Here is a 22,933-nt window from a genome sequence, read left to right on the forward strand (position 1 = left end):
TGTTTCTTTTCGTAAAGGAGTGTTCATAAATTATCTTGCTTACTCAGTGTTAAAATCCAAATTTATTGTTTATAATTTACGATACTAAGTAATAGTTATTTTTTACTAGTTATTTTAGAAAAAAATTAACTTGTAAGTTAATTTAAATTTAAAAATTCAAAACGAATTTCAAATAAAGTTAAAATTAATATAATTATTGATTAAGGGTAATTTAAGGTTAGTTAAAAGTAAAACTATAAATAATTTTGATATTTAGACTAATGTGTGTATTAAAAGGAAAAAGAAATATGAAGGGTTTTCTGTTAGTTTGTATGATGTGAAATGTTTTTTTGTTTTTGTTTTTTTACAAAGGGATCACCACTTATCATGGTCCGGAGGCCACTCGAGGGTAAGGGTTAATGGTATACATTAGTCAACATGATTATAGCGTTTTTAACATAGGTATTGGGATTTTTGTAAGTTGGATTATATAGAGGTACAGTTCATCAAGAACTTGTTTACATTGGACTTGAAGACAATCAGATTGTAGTCACCTGGGAAGCAGGCCAAAGGAAGAGAGTTCCACAGGCGTGCAGTTATAAGAAAGAACCTCTGCTCATGAAATCTACGTTTAGGTCTAGGCACATAAAGAGTGTGGTGGTTCTGGCTAGACAAGTGTTTTTTGTGAAAGTCGAAGGGAAAGAATACATTGAAGCTCAGATGAGCAATGTCTCTTCTGTGGGAAAGAGGTTGCAGGGAAGAGAAAAGGGCATCCCTCACTAAGCTACGAAGTCTGTTTTGAACTGTGTCAAGGCAGGATAAGCTACTTCTAGCAGCTCCAGCCCAGGTGTGGCAACAGTACTCCATCGTTGTCCATACCTGGCTTTTATATAGGTAGAGAATTGCATCAGGAGTGAGATATCTACTGGAGCGATAGAAGGATCCTACCATTTTCCCAGTGACTTTGCCAACTGATTTGATATACGTGTTCCATTTCAGATCGAGAGTAAAGGTCAGGCCCAGAAGCTTATCAAAATTCATATTTATCATATCATAGCCTCCCCAAGACAAGAGCCATTCATTTCAATTGAAGGCAGATCGGCATCAGAGCGTTGATGATGTAAGGATAGAAGCTTGGTTTTAGATGCGTTAAAAATAACCAGTCATGTCTTTCCCCATTGTACCACGCGCTCAAGATCAGAGGAGAGAGAATCAGAGAGACCTTGGTCGTTTACAGTCTTTGATGTGCTGCCATAGATGGTGATGTCGTCAGCATAAATGTCTACGAATGATGTAAATGTCTACGAATGATGTAAGGATGTGATTTGGAAGATCATTGATGTAGATGTGGAAGAGAGTTGGGCCCAGGATGGACCCCTAAGGAACTCCAGCATTAATACCGAGAGCTTCTGATTTCTGCCCGTCAACGACTATTCTTATGAACCTATCAGAGAAAAATGATTTAATAATTGAGAAGACATTTCCAGCTATACCATAGCTGGAGATCTTCTGACGTAGACCCTTGTGCCATACCTTATACAAGGCCTTTGATATGTCAAGGGCAATTGCCCTGGAGAGGAAGCCTCCATTGAGAGATTTGCTAATCCTGTGAGATAAAACTATAAGCATGTCTGCTGTAGATCTAGTAGAATGGAAACCATATTGCATGTCACTAAGGAGGTTACTTCTCCATTTAACACAGATTATAGTAATTTACTCATGATGCACAGGAAACTTATTGGCCTGTACTGAGAGGGAGATAAACGATCACCTGCATTCTTAAATACAGGGCATACTGATGAGATTTTCCATGGGATTGGGAAGCATTTCTCCTTAAGACAATGCTTAAATAACTTTGTAAGTATGGGCGCTAGTTTTGGTCGAAGTTTTTTGAGCACTAAAATTAGAATGCCCTCAGGGCCAGTTGCTTTACTGGGATCGAGGCTTTTGATTAGTTTGGCAACATCACGTACAGATATTTTTATGTCGCATAGCATGTTTTCAGTTACACGAGGAAATGCTGGGGGTTGATGGCCTTGGCCGTTAAGGGTAGAATTAGCTGCAAAGTTCTTGGCAAAGAGTTTGGCGTTGTCTGATGCTGACGAGATTACTTCAGGTCCATTGATGATGGTTGGGATAGAGCAAACCTTCCTGTTCAGGATTCTGTTTGATATTTGCCAAAACTGATGGGAACCAAGCTGCTGCTCAGCTACTTTGGACTTGATGGACTGAGCATACAACTTTCTTGCATTCTTTATCACTTTTTTACAGTGGTTGCTGGCGATCCCGAAAGCAGCTTTAGTTTCAGTACATGTATTATGTTGGAAGCAGTGGAAAAAGTGATTTCTGTGCGCAATGGCAGCAGCACATTCTGGAGAGAACCATGGCTGGCTATAAGGTTTTTGCTGGAACTTTTTCGAGGGTATAAATCGTTCTATACCTACAATTAACCATTCTGTCAGGTCTGATACTATAGAGGACACATCCTTTTTAAACATGGAATGCAGAGGTAGATCTGATACAAATGTATTGAAGCTATCCCAGTCAGCCATAGTATATCAATATACTGTACGATGAAGAGGTATGTCTGGGGACCTATTACATTTCGTTTTTATCTTACCTGATACAACAGAGTGGTCGGAAGATCCCAGTGGACCAGAATGGAAGATGAACATAGCTCAGGGCCAGTTGTGAGAAAGAGGTCTAGGAGACTTGCATACTGGGCGTCAGTGTCGGGCACACGGGTAGGTTCATAAACAATCTGAGTGAGGTCATAGGAAATAGGAGAAATCGTGACAGAACCTCCCCTCATCGTTGGTTTTGTTTGAGTGGGCTAACCATTCCATATTGTGAACATTGAAGCCTCCACAGACGTGAATGTTTGCTGAGGGATATGTAGACAGGATGTGGTTAATTTTCTCAGATATGCTTTTAAAGATAGTAACTCCACTGTTATGGGGGGACGATATAGCGAAAATATAAATGCAGTAGTGTGAGCAAGTGCAATGCGGAAGCACAAGGTAAATTTGGATTTCTCTGGAGATGTCCCTGCCACATGTAAAGCCGTCTTTAATATAAGCACATACTCCATGCTCATGACGATCTTGGGAGTAGGATTTAGAGGTTAAGTTAGAGTATCCTTTAATTATGAACTCATCAAGAGGCCCCACCAGAAGATACTGCATGGTCCAGAATCCATTCACCAAATGGCAATACAGTAGCCTTAGTACTTTGCACTGCTGATAGGACAGCCTCCTTAGTGGTTAATCCAAGGTTCAGATCCCTGACTATCAGGCGGATACCGTCAGCCCAGTTGAAGCGTTTACCTCCAGCATCCTTACTAGTGACATAGCCACAAGGATAGACAAAAGAAACAGAATTTCCAGCATCTCTGTTCACACAAAATACTGCCAACCTTGAATACAGCTTTTTTTTCTCCCTTTGTCAGAAAAATCACTCATTGAATTAGATGAGGACTGAGGGACAAATAAGGAGAAGCAAGAGTTACGAGACCTGCCAATAACGCATCCACAATGCATTGTCTACTGTCCATTAAAAAAAAAGTATTTAAGGGACTTATTAATATTTACTTAGTATAAGTCCGTAGATCTTTTCTGAGATTAAAGCTATTATTTGAAAATACCTTCCCCTCCCATCTTTAAGCGTGAATTTATATTGCGGAATCAACATGACCCTGTTAATAATAGATTTCATAATAATTTTTTTTCTTCAATATTCTAGACACATTTGTATTTTAAGTACTAATAGAAGTAAACTTATAATAAAAAGAGTTTAGCACAAAAAAAAAACGGCAGGAATTATCTCGTTATTGAAACATTTTCCCAACATGGAGTCTGAAAAAGGACACCTTACATAGGTGGCATTGAATATAGCGTTCAATTTGGTCAGCGAGAAAATAAAAAAAGAATACGAATTCGCCTAACTCGCTTCTGTAAAGGGAACCTTAACTTTTTTTTCTCATCTCATGCTTTCCAAGACGCTGTATTCAATACTATAAAGGTTTCCATTTCTTCACATACATGCGTCGGGGTGTGTGTGTTCATGCTTGGAGAGAGAGAGAGAGAGAGAGAGAGAGAGAGAGAGAGAGAGAGAGAGAGAGAGAGAGAGAGAGACAGACAGACAGACAGACAGACAGACAGACAGACAGACAGAGAAAGAGAGAAAGTGTAAGAGTGTAAGAGAGAGGAAGAAATAAGGAAGTGGGAGAGGACCAGGGGGACTCTCATGCTCACATGATTTACAGAGAGCTTTATTTATTTCAAAACAGTTTTTTTATAAAGACATTTGATATTTAATATTTGATTTTTGATATTTGATATTTGAAATTTGATATTTGATATTTGATATTTGATATTTGAAATTTGATATTTGATATTTGATATTTGAAATTTGATATTTGATATTTGATATTTGAAATTTGATATTTGATATTTGAAATTTGAAATTTGATATTTGATATTTGAAAGAAAAAACTGATATTGTGCTGTGATGTGTCGAGAATTGACATTGCTTATGAAATGATAGCATAATCTACTTACATGTTCTTTGAAAGCGTTTACTTCTTCAGGTAATTTAAATGCTTTTGGGATAAAATCAAACGGTGTTGTTGCAAGACTGACTTTATTTGTAATAAAACCTGAACCAGGAAAGTGATTTACCTGCAAAAATGAAAACAAAATCAAGTTTTTCTGATAAAAGATAAATTTAAACATCGACTTAAAGTAATAGAGAGTTTGCTTTCTATTTAGTCGCCACTTATCAAAGCTCGTAGGTCACTTGCAGATAAGGGGCAAAGAGATTGTCAGGCGATGGCCAACTCCATGAGATGATGGATGGAATTAGTCAGAATTTGATTATCCAAGAGGACGGCTCAACAAGTATTTGTTAACAATGAACTCGAAAACGACCATGTTATAGTTTACTGGGAAGCAGCCTGTAATATTTTGTCCTATGGATTGGAAGTTTGAGGCAAGCAATTTTATTCTTGCAAGTTTCGTTTTACACAAAGAGAGAAAGGAAAGATACTTACTGTGGTTGTTGCTAAACGAGTTCTTGCTGTGAATATTTTGCTATAAGGAACCAGAGATTGGAGCTTAGTCAAGCAACTTTCATGAAAATAATGATAGAGTAGAGAGGCTGTCAACGTCTCTTCTGTGAGAAAGGGGTTGTGAAGAAGAACAATCCCCCACTAGATTATGAAGATGATTTTGTATTCTGTCAAGACAAGAGAGAGTGCTCGAAGCGCCACTGCGTCAGATGCGGCAGCAATACTCCACCTTGAAGCGTATATGGCTCTTGTGTAAGTAGTGGATTTTGTCAGGAGTTAGGTACTTTCTGGGGCGATAAAATTATCCAAATATTTTATCAGCGATCTTAGCAACAAATTTAATGTAAGTCTTCCATTTTATGTCTAAAGTGAAAGTCAGTCCTCAAAGCTTATCCAAAAAATATAAAGTAATATTTTAACAACGGACGATTTTATTATATTTGTTTGCCATAAGGCTAAAGAAATATAGAATAATGTCGCCGGAATTATTGAAGGAATAGAGGAAACAAGAAAACATTTGCAAGATGATATAATAATATGTTATATAATAATATGTTATATAATAATATGTTATATAATAATATGTTATATAATAATATGTTATATAATAATATGTTATATAATAATATGTTATATAATAATATGTGATATAAAAATATGTTATATAATAATATGTTATATAATAATATGTTATATAATAATATGTTATATAATAATATGTTATATAATAATATGTTATATAATAATATGTTATATAATAATATGTTATATAATAATATGTTATATAATAATATGTTATATAATAATATGTGATATAATAATATGTGATATAATAATATGTTATATAATAATATGTTATATAATAATGTTATATAATAATGTTATATAATAATGTTATATAATAATGTTATATAATAATGTTATATAATAATATGTTATATAATAATATGTTATATAATAACATGTTATATAATAATATGTGATATAATAATATGTTATATAATTATATGTTATATAATAATATGTTATATAATAATGTTATATAATAATATGTTATATAATAATATGTTATATAATAATATGTGATATAATAATGTTACATAATACTGTTATATAATAATATGTTATATAATAATGTTATATAATAATGTTATATAATAATGTTATATAATAATGTTATATAATAATATGTTATATAATAATATGTTATATAAGCACATAACAAAAACTGACTGATTTTGTAAACTAAATAAAAATTCATACCAATAATGCGATCAAACCACATACATTTTTCAATCATCCTCATGAACAATTGACTTTGATTCCATTGTTACGTCATGCCGACTGGTATAATGACATTATGCTGTATATCGTGTCAATCTTATATCCTCCATCTCCCTATTATCACCATCCAAAATTCACCTCGATTCCCAGTTCGTATCATCCCTCTCCACCCATTTTCAATAAGATACTTTCCTAATGATCTTTAATCAATTTTCTCAATTCTGAATAAAGTCAGTAAAAACAATGTCGGATTATATTTACACCCATTCACTCCAAATTTCCTTGAGAAAAAAAATGAGTCAAAAATGACAATTCATATTTGAATTGATATCGATTTCAACCATGAATGTTTATTTTTAATTAAAATCATTCGACATGCAATCTCTTAGTCGCTGACAAACGGTCGGACTTCTGCACATCTACAAACTTTAATAATGGACCAATGTACAATCAAATAGTAAGATGTGTATTGATGAAAAAAGCAACACTTACCTTCTGATGAGGTTTTAATTTATTCAAAACATCAAGTTCCAAAAAAGGGTAGTCATGTGACCAAAGTACATCCCATTTTAATATTTGATGTGCAAACGTTGAATAACCAAGATATTTGAAGACATTAAATACATTATTTAAATATCCAGTTTCTAACTGAAAAGAAGCAAATTATTGAGAAAAACCAAACTAGATTAAAGGAATTATTTAAGTTACTCAATATGTCTTTATATATATATATATATATATATATATATGTATATATGTATGTATATATATATATATACTAGTGGCCTGGTAAGGCCACAGGGAGACAACCAACAACAACAAAAAAAAGATATGAGCAAAATTAATCCCAAAGCAGCAAAACTAAAGCTGGCTTGCCAGGAAACTATATATACAAATGTAGGTAAAGTTGGGCATACTTTATTGGTTTGAAAATATATGTTCGTTTTTACTAATTGTTATACAATTTTTACCATATAATAGTATTATAATCTTCCAAAAGCCTGAAAATTATCATGTAGTTTCGTCCCAGAGAACCAAAGATATTAGCATTTCAGTATTCAATTTGGCTACGAGAATTTGGCTATATATATATATATATATATATATATATATATATATATATATACACACTGCGTGTCAAATTATTAACGACATAACATTTTTTTACCAGTTTCAGAGACTTGCCCATAGTTTCGTATCAAAAGCTTCGGAAACGTTGGCAATGCTGAGCTGCGCGTACTGTGAAATTTTTGTACTGTTCTGCGCAATGTAAATAACTTGCCATCGTAATTGCTGAATCCACGGTATTCGAGCTTTGTGTCAAATTATTAACAAGGCAGTTTGTTTCGTCAATAAAATGGGTCGTAAAGGTGGTCGGATTAGTTTTGAAAAGCCTACTATTACAGAACAGCTAGCAAAAGGTAAAACTACCATCGAAATATCGAAAATGATAGGAAGGTACCATCAAACTGTGAAGGACACACACACACATACATAAAGACAATTCAAACATAGTACATGAAAGGTTAGAAGCCCAAGTATGATAACTGGAACAAACGAGTACGATGCTCATTCCTCCATTTTTGAAAGTCACTCTCTTTTTTCCTCCACTCTGTACTTCCGGTTGTTGATCTCGTGAGAAGTCGCGAGAATTTAAAGTTTAGGACTAAGGACAAGTAGAGGTAACTTTGCCCAAAGAATTAAAGAATTACTCCCCTTGCCTTATATTTTTGAATCGTCCTAACAGTTTAATACCAGATATAAATGTTTGAACATAATTAAAAGAGACGATGGCGAGTTCGTAGCAAACTCTGGGAAAGTAAATACCAGTGTAAACTGTTTAAACTTAGAAACTTAAGAAAGATACATTTAAGCGTCTAATATTTGTACAGAGCTTGACATCGAATAAGAATAAAGTGATTTGGTCGAAAATATTGACAATGTGAGAAAAAGTTAGGGAGATAACATTACAGAAAGTATCAGAAAAATGCCAGAAATTAATTCATTTCAGACGTGATATGTATTGAAGAAAAGAAATGTTACCTTAATTAAGTCAAACGCCATAGAAGAAATGAAAACGAAAACGATGAAAGAAAAATTCATTGCAAAGCACGTAGGAGTTCGAATTATACTACAAGCAGATGTTATTTTAGGAACAAGATTTGTTTCGAATGTGCTCAGACGGAGCATAAGGCTTCAATATATCGAAATAAAATTTACAGAAGTCTAAAAGGATAAATACAGTTTTATCAGAAAGTATGAAAAATAACATGAAAAGAAAACGTGAAAATTAATTGTCGAAATATTACTTGTTTGCTGTATTCAAGGAGTGACAGTTCTACAATTGACGAAACTACATGGAAAAAGATAGGCAAACCAAAATTACGAAATACAGGAAAAATAGAAAGAGGTATTTCAGGAAACAAACTAAAATTCAAAGGGGAATTCGATGCTAAAGTAACACAACGACAAAACGCATAAAACGAAGTTGTGTCACGTCAGGGAAAATGCAAATTTGTTCGACATTGACTTAATAATTTTATTTAATTTATGAGAAAAGCTGATAAACACGTTTTGTTGGAGATTAAATGCGTCGAGTATGAGAAAGTAAAAACGGACTGAAAATTTTGTTAAAGCGAATTCAATAATTTTTTTTACGAACTTGGTTGTTGCACGAAGACTGAAGTGAGATTCAAACCCGAAGATAACGTAAAACTAGTAAAAAGAACAATTCAATTTTCATTGTTAGAAATGATATACAAATAATTACGGAGATTAGAAGAAAATTATAATAAAGTAGACTATTCCGAATGGGTATCATCTACAGTCTATGTAAAAAAGAAAAACAATCAGATAAGACTCTGCACAGATTTCTTAACCTGACTGAATGAATGTCTAAGAGATCACACATTCGATTTCTTGCACCTGAGGAGTTATTTTCAAAGGTGAATGGAGGCAAAATCTTCTTGAAAATTGATTTTTCAGAAGTTTATCTACAAGTCAAGGTAAGAAAAATGTATAAAGTATTTAACCATCAAAACACATAGAGGGTTACATAGATTTAAACGGTTGCCTTTCGGTTTGAAAGTAGTACGAAGCCTGTTTCTACAAATAATGGATATAATGCTGTCTGGTCTGATATAAATAATGGCGTACTTAGACTACATATTAATAAAGAGTGAAAATTTTGAAAAACACAAAAGTCACTCTGATAAGTCTTTTTAAAATTTAGAACTATGGATTTAATGTTGGACTTGAAATAGAATACGTGAGTCAAATAATCGATCATAAAAGAACGGTAGCCATAAAAAGTATGTCTATTCCGGATAACTACAATCATTTCTTGGTTTAGCAAACTACTACAATTTATATATTTCATGTATGCACAAATTGAACCAATTGTTGAATAAAAATAAAAAGTGGTGCTGAACAAGAGAATTTGACTTTAATAAAATTATTATCGGATCTAGCTTTAACACATTACGATTCGCAAAAGGAAGTAATTATAGCTGCAGACGCAAGTGATTATGGCATAGGGCCAAGATTGCTCCTACACGCATTTGAGGATAGAACAACAAAACTTATGGCTCATACTTCAAGACTTCTACGACCTGCAGGTGACACTATAGTCACATTGAAAAGGACGGAGTCGCAATAACGTATGCTGTGAAAAAATTTCACAAATTTATTAATGGAAGAACATTTGTTCTACAAACCGATCATGAATTGTCGATTTTGGATCGATAAAAAAGCTGTTCTCAACTATTCCGCAAATAGGTTACAAAGATTGGATGTGATTTCATTAAATTACGACCTCAAAATACAATACATAGCATCCAAGAAAATCGCACACGCGGATGGTCTTTTGAGACTAATTCCTGACAAGGCTGAACTGTTGGAAAAAACCTTGATTGCAGCACTAAAATAAATACAAGAACTAACAGAAGTATTGATTAGCACCGTAAGCGGATTACCAGTTATGCTGGAAGGAAAAAAACAGCCAAAACGGATGAGTACATAAACAACATGAGTAAACAAGTGAAGGGAATAAAAACCATTTCGATATGTGACGAGACATTCTTGTGGGCAAAAAGATTAGTAATACCATTCATTTGAATCACTCGAGTATATCAAGAAAAAAATCGCTAATGAAAAGTTTTTAGTATTACCCGACAATGGACAAAGACATTAAAAATTTGGTACAACGTAAAGGATGTCAATTAGCAGCCAAATCACCACCAATAAGAAGTCAGTCCTAACCAAATCACGACAACTAAGAAGTCAGTTCTAACCAAATCACCACCACTAAGAAGTCAGTCCTAACAAAATCACTACCACTAAGAAGTCAGTCCTAACAAAATCACCACCACTAAGAAGTCAGTCCTAACCAAATGACCACCACTAAGAAGTCAGTCCTAACCAAATCGCCACCACTAAGAAGTCAGTCCTACCAAAATCTCCACCACTAAGAAGTCAGTCCTAACAAAATAACCACCACTAAGAAGTCAGTCCTAACAAAATCACCACAACTAAGAAGTCAGTCCTAAGCAAATCACCACAACAAAGAAGTCAGTCCTAACCAAATAACCACCACTAAGAAGTCAGTCCTAACCAAATAACCACAATTAAGAAGTCAGTCCTAACAACATAACCACAACTAACAAGTCCTAACCAAATCACCACAACTAAGAAGTCAGTCCTAACCCAATCCCCACCACTAAGAAGTCAGTACTAACAAAATCACCACCACTAAGAAGTCCTAACAAAATCCCTACCACTAAGACGTCCTAACAAAATAACTACTATTAAGAAGTCAGTCCTAACAAAATAACCACCACTAACAAGTCCTACCAAAATCACCACCACTAAGAAGTCAGTCCTAACAAATCCCCACAACAAAGAAGTCAGTCCTAACAAAATAACCACCACTAAGAAGTCCTAACCAAATAACCACCACTAAGAAGTCCTAACCAAATAACTACTATTAAGGAGTCAGTCCTAACAAAATCACCACCACTAAGAAGTCCTAACAAAATCAGCACCACTAAGAAGTCCTTACCAAATAACCACCACTAAGAAGTAAGTCATAACCAAATCACCACCACTAAGAAGACCTAACCAAATAACCACCACTAAGACCTCAATCCTAACCCAATAACCACCACTAAGAAGTCCTTACCAAATCACAACCACTAAGAAGTCAGTCCTAACCAAATCACTCCCACTAAGAAGTCAGTCCTAATCCAATCACCACCACTAAGAAGTCAGTTTTAACAAAATAACCACCACTAACAAGTCAGTCCTAAACAAATCACCATTACTAAGAAATCAGTCTACACCAAATCACAACCACTAAGAAGTCCTAACCACATCACCACCACTAAGAAGTCACTCCTACAAAAATCACCACCACTAAGAAGTCAGTCCTAACAAATCACAACCACTAAGAAGTCCTAACAAAATCACAGCAACAAAGAAGTCACCCCTAACCAAATCACCACCACTAAGAAGTCCTAACAAAATAACCACTACGAAGAAGTAAGTCCTAACAAAATAACAACACTAAGAAGTCCTAACAAAATCACCACCACTAAAAAGTCAGTCCTAATAAAATCACCATCACTAAGAAGTCAGTACTAACCAAATCACGCCCCTAAGAAGTCCTCACCAAATCACCACAACAAAGAAGTCCTAAGAAAATCACCACTACTAAGAAGTCAGTCCTAACAAAATCCCCACCACTAAGATGTCCGAACCAAATAACCACCACCATGAAGTCAGTCCTAACAAGATCACCACCACTAAGAAGTCAGTCCTTACAAAATAACCACTACTAAGAAGTCAGTCCCAACAAAATCACAACCACCACAAAGTCCTAACGAAATCACCACGACTAAGACGTCAGTCCTAACCAAATCACAACCACTAAGAAGTCAGTCCTAACAAAATCACCGCCAGTAAGAAGTCAGTCCTAACAAATCACCACCACTAAGAAGTCCTCACAAAATCACAACCACTAAGACATCAGTCCTAACCAAATCACCACCACTAAGTAGTCAGTACTAACACAATCACCATCACTAAGAAGTCCATCCCAAATAACCACCACTAAGAAGTCAGTCCTAACCAAATCACCACCACTAAGAAGTCCTAACCAAATCGCAACCACTAAGAAGTCAGTCCTAACAAAACAATCCCCACTAAGAAGTCAGTCCTAACAAAATCACCACAACTTAGAAGTCCGTCCTAACAAAATCACCACAACTAAGAAGTCAGTCATAACCAAATCACCACCACTAAGAAGTCAGTCCATACCAACTCACCACCACTAAGAAGTGCTAACAAAATCACAACCACTAAGAAGTCCTAACAAAATAACAACTACTAAGAAGTCAGTCATAACAAAATCACTACCATTAAGAAGTCCATACTAAATAAAAACCAATAAGAAGTCCTAACCAAATAACAACTTGTAAGAAGTCCTAACTAAATAACAACCACCATGAAGTCAGTCCTAACAAGATCACCACCACTAAGAAGTCAGTCCTTACAAAATAACCACTACTAAGAAGTCAGTCCCAACAAAATCACAACCACCACAAAGTCGTAACGAAATCACCACGACTAAGACGTCAGTCCTAACCAAATCACAACCACTAAGAAGTCAGTCCTAACAAAATCACCGCCAGTAAGAAGTCAGTCCTAACAAATCACCACCACTAAGAAGTCCTCACAAAATCACAACCACTAAGACGTCAGTCCTAACCAAATCACCACCACTAAGTAGTCAGTACTAACACAATCACCATCACTAAGAAGTCCATCCCAAATAACCACCACTAAGAAGTCAGTCCTAACCAAATCACCACCACTAAGAAGTCCTAACCAAATCGCCACCACTAAGAAGTCAGTCCTAACAAAACAATCCCCACTAAGAAGTCAGTCCTAACAAAATCACCACCACTTAGAAGTCCGTCCTAACAAAATCACCACAACCAAGAAGTCAGTCATAACCAAATCACCACCACTAAGAAGTCAGTCCTAACTAAATAACTACCACTAAGAAGTCAGTCTTAACCAAATCACCACCACTAATAAGTCAGTCCATACCAACTCACCACCACTAAGAAGTGCTAACAAAATCACAACCACTAAGAAGTCCTAACAAAATAACAACTACTAAGAAGTCAGTCATAACAAAATCACTACCATTAAGAAGTCCATACTAAATCAAACCCAATAAGAAGTCCTAACCAAATAACAACTTGCAAGAAGTCCTAACCAAATAACCACCACTAAGAAGTCCTAACAAAATCACCACCACTAAGAATTCCTAACCATATCACAACTAAAAAGTAAGTCCTAATCAAATAACGACCACTAAGAAGTCCTAACCTAATTACCACCACAAAGAAGTCAGTCCTAACCAAATAACAACCACTAAGAAGTCAGTCCTAACCAAATACACACCACTAAGAAGTCAGTCCTAACCAAATTACCACCACGAAGAAGTCAGTCCTTACCAATTCACCACCACTAATAAGTCAGTCCTAACACAAATAAACACAACTAAGAAGTCAGTCCTAACAAAATCACCACCACTAAGAAGTCCTTACCAAATCACCACCACTAAGAAGTCAGTCCTAAAAAAATCACACCCACTAAGATATCCTAACCAATACCAACCACTAAGAAGTCCTTAACAAATAACCACCACTAAGAAGTCCTTAAGAAATCACCACCACTAAGAAGTCAGTCCTAACAACATAACTACCACTAAGAAGTCAGTCCTACGAAAATCACCACCATTAAGAAATCCTAACTAAATAACCACCACAAAGAAGTCCTAACAAAATCACCACCACTAAGAAATCCTAACTAAATAACCTACCCTAAGAAGCCCTAACCAAATCGCCACCACTAAGAAGTCCTAACAAAATCGCCACGACTAAGAAGTCGGTCCTAACCAAATAACCACCACTAAGAAGTCAGTCCTAACAAATCACCACCACGAAGAACTCCTAACAAAATCGCAGCCACAAAGAAGTCAGTCCTAACAAAATCACCACCACTAAGAAGTCCTAACAAAATAACCACTACGAAGAAGTCAGTCCTAACCAAATAACAACCAATAAAAAGTCCTAACCAAATCACCACTACAAAAAGTCAGTCGTAATAAATCACTACCGCTAAGAAGTCAGTACTAACCACATAACCACCCCTAAGCAGTCCTAACAAAATCACCACGACAAAGAAGTCCTAAAAAAATCACCACTACTAAGAAGTCAGTCCTAACTAAATAACCACCACTAAGATGTCCTAACCAAATAACCACAACTATGAAGTCAGTCCTAACAAGATCACCACCACTAAGAAGTCAGTCCTTACCAAATGACCACTACTAAGAAGTCAGTCCTAACCAAATAACAACCACTACAAAGTCCTAACAAAATCACCACCACTAAGAAGTCAGTGCTAACCAAATCACCACCACGAAGAAGTCCTAACCAAATCACCACCACTAAGAAGTCAGTCCTAACAAAACAATCCCCACTAAGAAGTCAGTCCTAACAAAATCACCACAACTTAGAAGTCCGTCCTAACAAAATCACCACAACTAAGAAGTCAGTCATAACCAAATCACCACCACTAAGAAGTCAGTCCATACCAACTCACCACCACTAAGAAGTGCTAACAAAATCACAACCACTAAGAAGTCCTAACAAAATAACAACTACTAAGAAGTCAGTCATAACAAAATCACTACCATTAAGAAGTCCATACTAAATAAAAACCAATAAGAAGTCCTAACCAAATAACAACTTGTAAGAAGTCCTAACCAAATAACAACCACCATGAAGTCAGTCCTAACAAGATCACCACCACTAAGAAGTCAGTCCTTACAAAATAACCACTACTAAGAAGTCAGTCCCAACAAAATCACAACCACCACAAAGTCGTAACGAAATCACCACGACTAAGACGTCAGTCCTAACCAAATCACAACCACTAAGAAGTCAGTCCTAAAAAAATCACCGCCAGTAAGAAGTCAGTCCTAACAAATCACCACCACTAAGAAGTCCTCACAAAATCACAACCACTAAGACGTCAGTCCTAACCAAATCACCACCACTAAGTAGTCAGTACTAACACAATCACCATCACTAAGAAGTCCATCCCAAATAACCACCACTAAGAAGTCAGTCCTAACCAAATCACCACCACTAAGAAGTCCTAACCAAATCGCCACCACTAAGAAGTCAGTCCTAACAAAACAATCCCCACTAAGAAGTCAGTCCTAACAAAATCACCACCACTTAGAAGTCCGTCCTAACAAAATCACCACAACCAAGAAGTCAGTCATAACCAAATCACCACCACTAAGAAGTCAGTCCTAACTAAATAACTAAAACTAAGAAGTCAGTCTTAACCAAATCACCACCACTAATAAGTAAGTCCATACCAACTCACCACCACTAAGAAGTGCTAACAAAATCACAACCACTAAGAAGTCCTAACAAAATAACAACTACTAAGAAGTCAGTCATAACAAAATCACTACCATTAAGAAGTCCATACTAAATCAAACCCAATAAGAAGTCCTAACCAAATAACAACTTGCAAGAAGTCCTAACCAAATAACCACCACTAAGAAGTCCTAACAAAATCACCACCACTAAGAATTCCTAACCATATCACAACTAAAAAGTAAGTCCTAATCAAATAACGACCACTGAGAAGTCCTAACCTAATTACCACCACAAAGAAGTCAGTCCTAACCAAATAACAACCACTAAGAAGTCAGTCCTAACCAAATACACACCACTAAGAAGTCAGTCCTAACCAAATTACAACCACGAAGAAGTCAGTCCTTACCAATTCACCACCACTAATAAGTCAGTCCTAACACAAATAAACACAACTAAGAAGTCAGTCTTAACAAAATCACTACCACTAAGAAGTCCTTACTAAATACCCACCACTAAGACGTAAGTCCAAACAAAATCGCCACCACTAAGAAGTAAGTCCTAACACAAATCACCACCACTAAGAAGTCCTCACATAATCACCACCACAAAGAAGTCCTAAACAAATCACCACAACAAAGAAGTCAGTACTAACCAGATCACAACCACTAAGAAGTCAGTACTTACCAAATAACCACGACTAAGAAGTCGTAACCAAATTAACACCACTAACAAGTCAGTCCTTATCAAATCACCACAACTAAGAAGTCAGTCCTAACAAAATCACCACCACTAAGAAGTCCTTACCAAATCACCACCACTAAGAAGTCAGTCCTAAAAAAATCACACCCACTAAGAAGTCCTAACCAATACCAACCACTAAGAAGTCCTTAACAAATAACCACCACTACAAAGTCCTAACCAAATGATCACCGATAAGAAGTCAGTCCTAACAAAATAACCACCACTAAGAAGTCCTTAAGAAATCACCACCACTAAGAAGTCAGTCCTAACAACATAACTACCACTAAGAAGTCAGTCCTACGAAAATCACCACCATTAAGAAATCCTAACTAAATAACCACCACAAAGAAGTCCTAACAAAATCACCACCACTAAGAAATCCTTACTAAATAACCTACCCTAAGAAGTCCTAACCAAATCACCACCACTAAGAAGTCCTAACAAAATCGCCACAACTAAGAAGTCGGTCCTAACCAAATAACCACCACTAAGAAGTCAGTCCTAACAAATCACCACCACGAAGAACTCCTAACAAAATCGCAGCCACAAAGAAGTCAGTCCTAACAAAATCACCACCACTAAGAAGTCCTAACAAAATAACCACTACGAAGAAGTCAGTCCTAACCAAATAACAACCAATAAGAAGTCCTAACCAAATCACCACTACAAAAAGTCAGTCGTAATAAATCACTACCGCTAAGAAGTCAGTACTAACCACATAACCACCCCTAAGCAGTCCTAAAAAAATCACCACTACTAAGAAGTCAGTCCTAACTAAATAACCACCACTAAGATGTCCTAACCAAATAACCACAACTATGAAGTCAGTCCTAACAAGATCACCACCACTAAGAAGTCAGTCCTTACCAAATGACCACTACTAAGAAGTCAGTCCTAACCAAATAACAACCACTACAAAGTCCTAACAAAATCACCACCACTAAGAAGTCAGTCCTAACTAAATCACAACCACGAAGAAGTCCTAACCAAATCACCACCACTAAGAAGTCAGTCCTAACCAAATCACTACCACTAAGAAGTCAGTCCTAACAAAACCACCACAAATGAGAAGTCAGTCCTAGCAAAATTCCCACACCTTAGAAGTCAGTCCTAAGAAAATGACCACCACTAAGAAGTAAGACCTAACCAAATCGCCACCACTAAGAAGTCAGTCCTAACAAAATCCCCCCACTAGGAAGTCAGTCCTAACAAAATCACCACCACTAAGAAGTCCGTCCTAACAAAATCACCACAACAAAGAATCAGTGCTAACAAAATCACCACAACTAAGAAGTCAGTCCTAACCAAGTCACCACCACTAAGAAGTCAGTCCTAACAAAATACCCACCACTAAGAGGTCAGTCCTAACCAAATCACCACGATTAAGAAGTCAGTCCTAACAAAACACCCACCACTAAAAAGTCCTAACAAAATCACCACCACTAAGAAGTCAGTACTGACCAAATCACCACCACTAAGACGTCAGTCCTAACAAAATAACATCAACAAAGACGTTAGTCCTACAAAATAACTACCACTAAGAAGTCAGTCCTAAACATATCACCACCACTAATAAGTCAGTCCTAACCAAATCACCACCACTAAGAAGTCCTAACAAAATCACCAGCACTAAGAAGTCCAAACAAAATCACTACCATCCAGAAGTCCTAACTAAATCTAAACCACTAAGGAGTCCTAACCAAATAACACCTACTTAGTAGTCCTAACCAAATAACCACCCCTAAGAAGTCCTAACCCAATCACCACCATTAAGAAGTCCTAACCATAAAATCACCACTAAGAAGTCAGTCCTAACAAAATAACACCCACTACGAAGTCCTAACCTAATCACCACCACTAAGAAGTCAGTCCTAACAAAATAACCACCACTAAGAAATCAGTCCTAACGAAAAACCCACCACTAAGAAGTCAGTCCTAACCAAATCACCACCACGATGAAGTCAGTCCTAACCAATTAACCACCACTAATAAGTCAGTCCTAACCAAACAAACACCACTAAGAATTCAGTCTTAACCAAATCACTACCACTAAGAAGTCCTAACTTAATACCTTCCATTAAGAAGTACGTCCTTACAAAATCACCACCAATAAGAAGTAAGTACGAACCAAATCACCACCACTAAGAAGTCCTAACAACGTCACAACCACTAAGAAGTAAGTCCTAACTAAATCACCAGACTAACAAGTCCTAACACAATCACCACCACTAAGAAATCAGTCCTAACCAAATCACCACTCTTAAGAAGTCCTAACCAAATAACTACCACTAAGAAGTCCTTACAATATCACCACCACTAAGAAGTCAGTATTAACCAAATCACAACCCCTAAGAAGTCGTCACACAATCACCACAACAAACAAGTCCTAACCAAATCACCACAACAAAGAATTCAGTACTAACCAGATCACCACCACTTAGAAGTCAGTCATAACCAAATCACCACCACTTAGAAGTCCTATCCACATACCCACCACTAGGAAGTCAGTCCTAGCAAAATCACCACGATTAAGAAGTCCGTCCTAACAAAATCACCACAACTAAGCAGTCAGCCCTAACAAAATTACAACAACTAAGAAGTAAGTCCTAACCAAATCACCACAACTAAGAAGGCAGTCCTAACAACATAACCAGCACTAAGAAGTCAGTCCTAACCAAATCACAACAACGAAGAAGTCAGTCCTAACCAATTAACCACCACTAATAAGTCAGTCCTAACCAAACAAACACCACTAAGAAGTCAGTCTTAACCAAATCACTACAACTAAGAAGTCATAACTTAATACCCACCATTAAGAAGTTAGTCCAACCAAAATCACCACCACTAAGAACTCAGTACGAACCAAATCACCACCACTAAGAAGTCCTAACAACGTCACACCAACTAAGAAGTAAGTCCTAACAAAATCACCAGACTAAGAAGTCCTGAATAAATAACCACCACTCAGAAGTCGTCACCAAATCACCACTACAAAGAAGTCCTCACCTAATCACCACAACAAAAAGTCAGTACTAACCAGATACCAACAACTAAGAAATCAGTACTAACCAAATAACCAACACTAAGAAGTCGTAACAAAATCAACACCACTAACAAGTCAGTCCTTAACAAATCACCACCACTAAGAAGTCAATCCTAACAAAATCACCACCACTAAGGAGTCCTTACCAAATAACCACGACCAAGAAGTCAGTCCTAACAATATCACAACCACTAAGAAGTCCTAACCAATACACACTACTAAGAAGTCCTTAACTAATCACAACCACTAAGAAGTTCTAACCAAATAACTACAACTAAGAAGTCAGTCCTAACCAAATGACCACCACGAAGAAGTCCTTACTGAATCACCACCACTAAGAAGTCCTAACCAAATGACCACCACTAAGAAGTCCTTAAAAATTAACCACCACTAAGAAATCCTAACTAAATAACCACCCCTAAAAGTCCTAACCAAATCACCACCACTAAGAAGTCCTAACAAAATAACCACCACTAAGAAGTCAGTCCTAAAATAACCACCACCACTAATAAGTCCTAACCAAATCACCACAATTAAGAAGTCAGTCCTTACCAAATAACCACAACTAAGACGTCAGTCCTAACCAAATCACCACCACTAAGAAGTAAATCCTTACTAAATAACCACCACTAAGAAGTCAGTCCTAACAAAATAAACAACACTAAGAAGTCAGTCCTAACAAAATAACCACCACTAAGAAGTCAGTCCTAACCAAATCACCACAACTAAGAGGTCATAACAAAATACCCACCACTAACAAGTCAGTCCTAACAAAATCAGCACCACTAAGAAGTCAGTCCTAACCAAATCACCACCACTAAGAAGTCAGTCCTAACAAAATACCCACCACTAAGAAGTCCTAACCAAATAACAACCACTAAGAAGACCTAACCAAATGACTACCACTAAAAATTCAAATTCAGTCCTAACAAAATAACCACCACTAAGAAGTCCTAACAAAATCACTACCACTAAGAAGTCCTCACTAAATAATCCCCACCAAGAAGTCAGTCCTAACCAAATCACCACCACTAAGAATTCCTAACCAAATACCCACAACTAACTAGTCAGTCCTAACAAAATCACCCCCTCTAAGAAGTCAATTCTAACCCATCCACCACGATTAAGAAGTCAGTCATAACCAAATCACAACCACTAAGAAGTCCTAACCAAATCATAACCACCAAGAAGTCAGTCCTAACCAAATAACCACCACTAAGAAGTAAGGCCTTAATAAATCACCACTACTAAGAAGTCAGTCTTAACCAAATAACAACCACTAAGAAGTCCTAACTAAACCATCACCACTAAGAAGTCAGTCCTAACCAAATCACCACCACTAAGAAGTCCTAACCAAATCACCACTACTAAAAGTCCTTAAAAAATCACCACCACTAAGAAGTCAGTCCTAACAAAATAACCACCATTAAGAAGTCAGTCCTAACCAAATCACCACAACTAAGAAGTCCTTACCAAATAACCACTACTAAGAAGTCAGTCCTAACAAAATCACCACCATTAAGAAGTCCTAACTTAATCACAAAAACTACGATGTCCTAACCAAATCACCACCACTAAGAAGTCAGTCCTAACCCAATCACCACAACTAAGAAGTCCTAACCAAATCACCACCAATAAGAAGTCAGTCCTAACCAAATAACCATCACTAAGAAGTCAGTCCTAACAATAACCACCACTTAGAAGTGCTAACAAAATAACCCCCACTAAGAAGTCAGTCCTATCTTACTTACCACCACTAAGAAGTCAGTCCTTACCAAATAACCATGCATAAGAAGTCAGTCCTAACAAAATCAACACTAAGAATTCAGTCCTAACAAAATCACCACCACTAAGCAGTCCTAACCAAATCACTACCACTAAGAAGTCCCAACGAAATCACCACAACTAAGAATCCTAACAAAATTACCAACACTAAGAAGTCCTTACGAATTACCAACCACTAAGAAGTCAGTCCTACCCAAATCACCACAAGTTAGATGTCAGTACTACACAAATACCTACCACTAAGAAGTCCTAACCAAATCACCACCACTAAGAAGTAAGTCCTAACCAAATACCCACCACTAAGAAGTAATAACCAAATGACAACCACGAAGAAATCAGTGCTAACAAAATCACCACCACTAAAAAGTCAGTCCTAACCAAATCACAACTACTAAGAAGTCCTAACGAAATGCCAACCACTATAAAGTCAGTCCTAACCAAATCACCACCACTAGTTTGTCAGTCCGTACCAAATACCGACCACTAAGAAGTCCTAAAGAAATCAGTCCACTAAGAAGTCCTTACGAAATCACCCCCACTAAGAAGTCAGACCTAACCAAATGACCACCACTACGAAGTCCTAACAAAATACCCACCACTAACAAGTCAGTTCTAACCAAATAACCACCACTAAGCAGTAAGTCCTTAACAAATCACCACCACTAAGACTTCAGTCCAACTAAAAACACCACCACTAAGAAGTCCTAACAAAACAACCACTACTTAGAAGTCACTCCTTACAAAATCACCACCACTAAGAAGTCCTAACAAAATCACCACCACTAAGAAGTCCTTAACAAATCACCACCATTAAGAAGTCCTAACCAAATCACCACAACTAAGAAGTCAGTCCTAACAAAATCACCACCACTAAGAAGTCCTAACAAAATAACCACCACTAAGAAGTCCCTACGAAATCACCACCACTAAGAAGTCAGTCCTAACCAAATCACCACCACTAAGAAGTCCTAACCACATACCAACAACTAAAAAGTCAGTCCTAACCAAATCACCAACACTAAGAAGTCCTAACCAAATCACCACCACTAAGAAGTCCTTAACAAATAACCACCATTAAGAAGTCAGTCCTAACAAAATCACCACCACAACGAAGTCAGTCCTAACCAAAGCACCACTACTAAGAGGTCCTACTCAAATCACCACCACTAAGAAGTCAGTACTAACAAAATCACCACCACTAAGAAGTCCTTACCAAATCACCATTACTAAGTAGTCAGTCCTAACCAAATAACAACCATTAAGAAGTCATTACCGAATCACCACCACTAAGAAGTCAGTCGTAACCAAATCATCACCACAATGAAGTCCTTACAAAATTCCCACCACTAAGAAGTCAGTCCTTACAAAATCACCACACCTAAGTAGTCAGGCGTAACTAAATCACCACCTTTAAGAAGTCCTAACGAAATCACCACCACTAAGAAGTGAGTCCTAAAAAAAACCACCACAACTATGAAGTCAGTACTAACCAAATCACTCCCACTAAGAAGTCCTAACAGAATCACCCCCACTAAGTAGTCAGTCCTAACAAAATGACCACCA

The 22,933-nt window shown here is 36.6% G+C and overlaps 1 protein-coding gene across 2 annotated transcripts in view; it reads right to left on the minus strand.

The window, feature by feature from the left end:
• The window catches only part of LOC145239862 (putative tubulin polyglutamylase ttll-15), an 867,893-nt gene that overhangs the window by 693,651 nt on the left and 151,309 nt on the right, over window positions 1-22,933 (minus strand). For both annotated transcript variants that reach the window (XM_080103430.1, XM_080103429.1), the window contains exons 3-4: window positions 6,824-6,979; window positions 4,539-4,658 (exon numbers count right to left, since the gene is read on the minus strand). In XM_080103430.1, coding sequence (XP_079959556.1) covers window positions 4,539-4,658; window positions 6,824-6,979 — 276 coding nt within the window. The remainder of the gene's footprint in view (window positions 1-4,538; window positions 4,659-6,823; window positions 6,980-22,933) is intronic.

The sequence above is a fragment of the Euprymna scolopes genome, chromosome 19, assembly GCF_053919585.1.
Source record: "Euprymna scolopes isolate OS-2025 chromosome 19, ASM5391958v1, whole genome shotgun sequence".
In the NCBI taxonomy this organism is placed as follows: Eukaryota; Metazoa; Mollusca; class Cephalopoda; order Sepiida; family Sepiolidae; genus Euprymna; species Euprymna scolopes.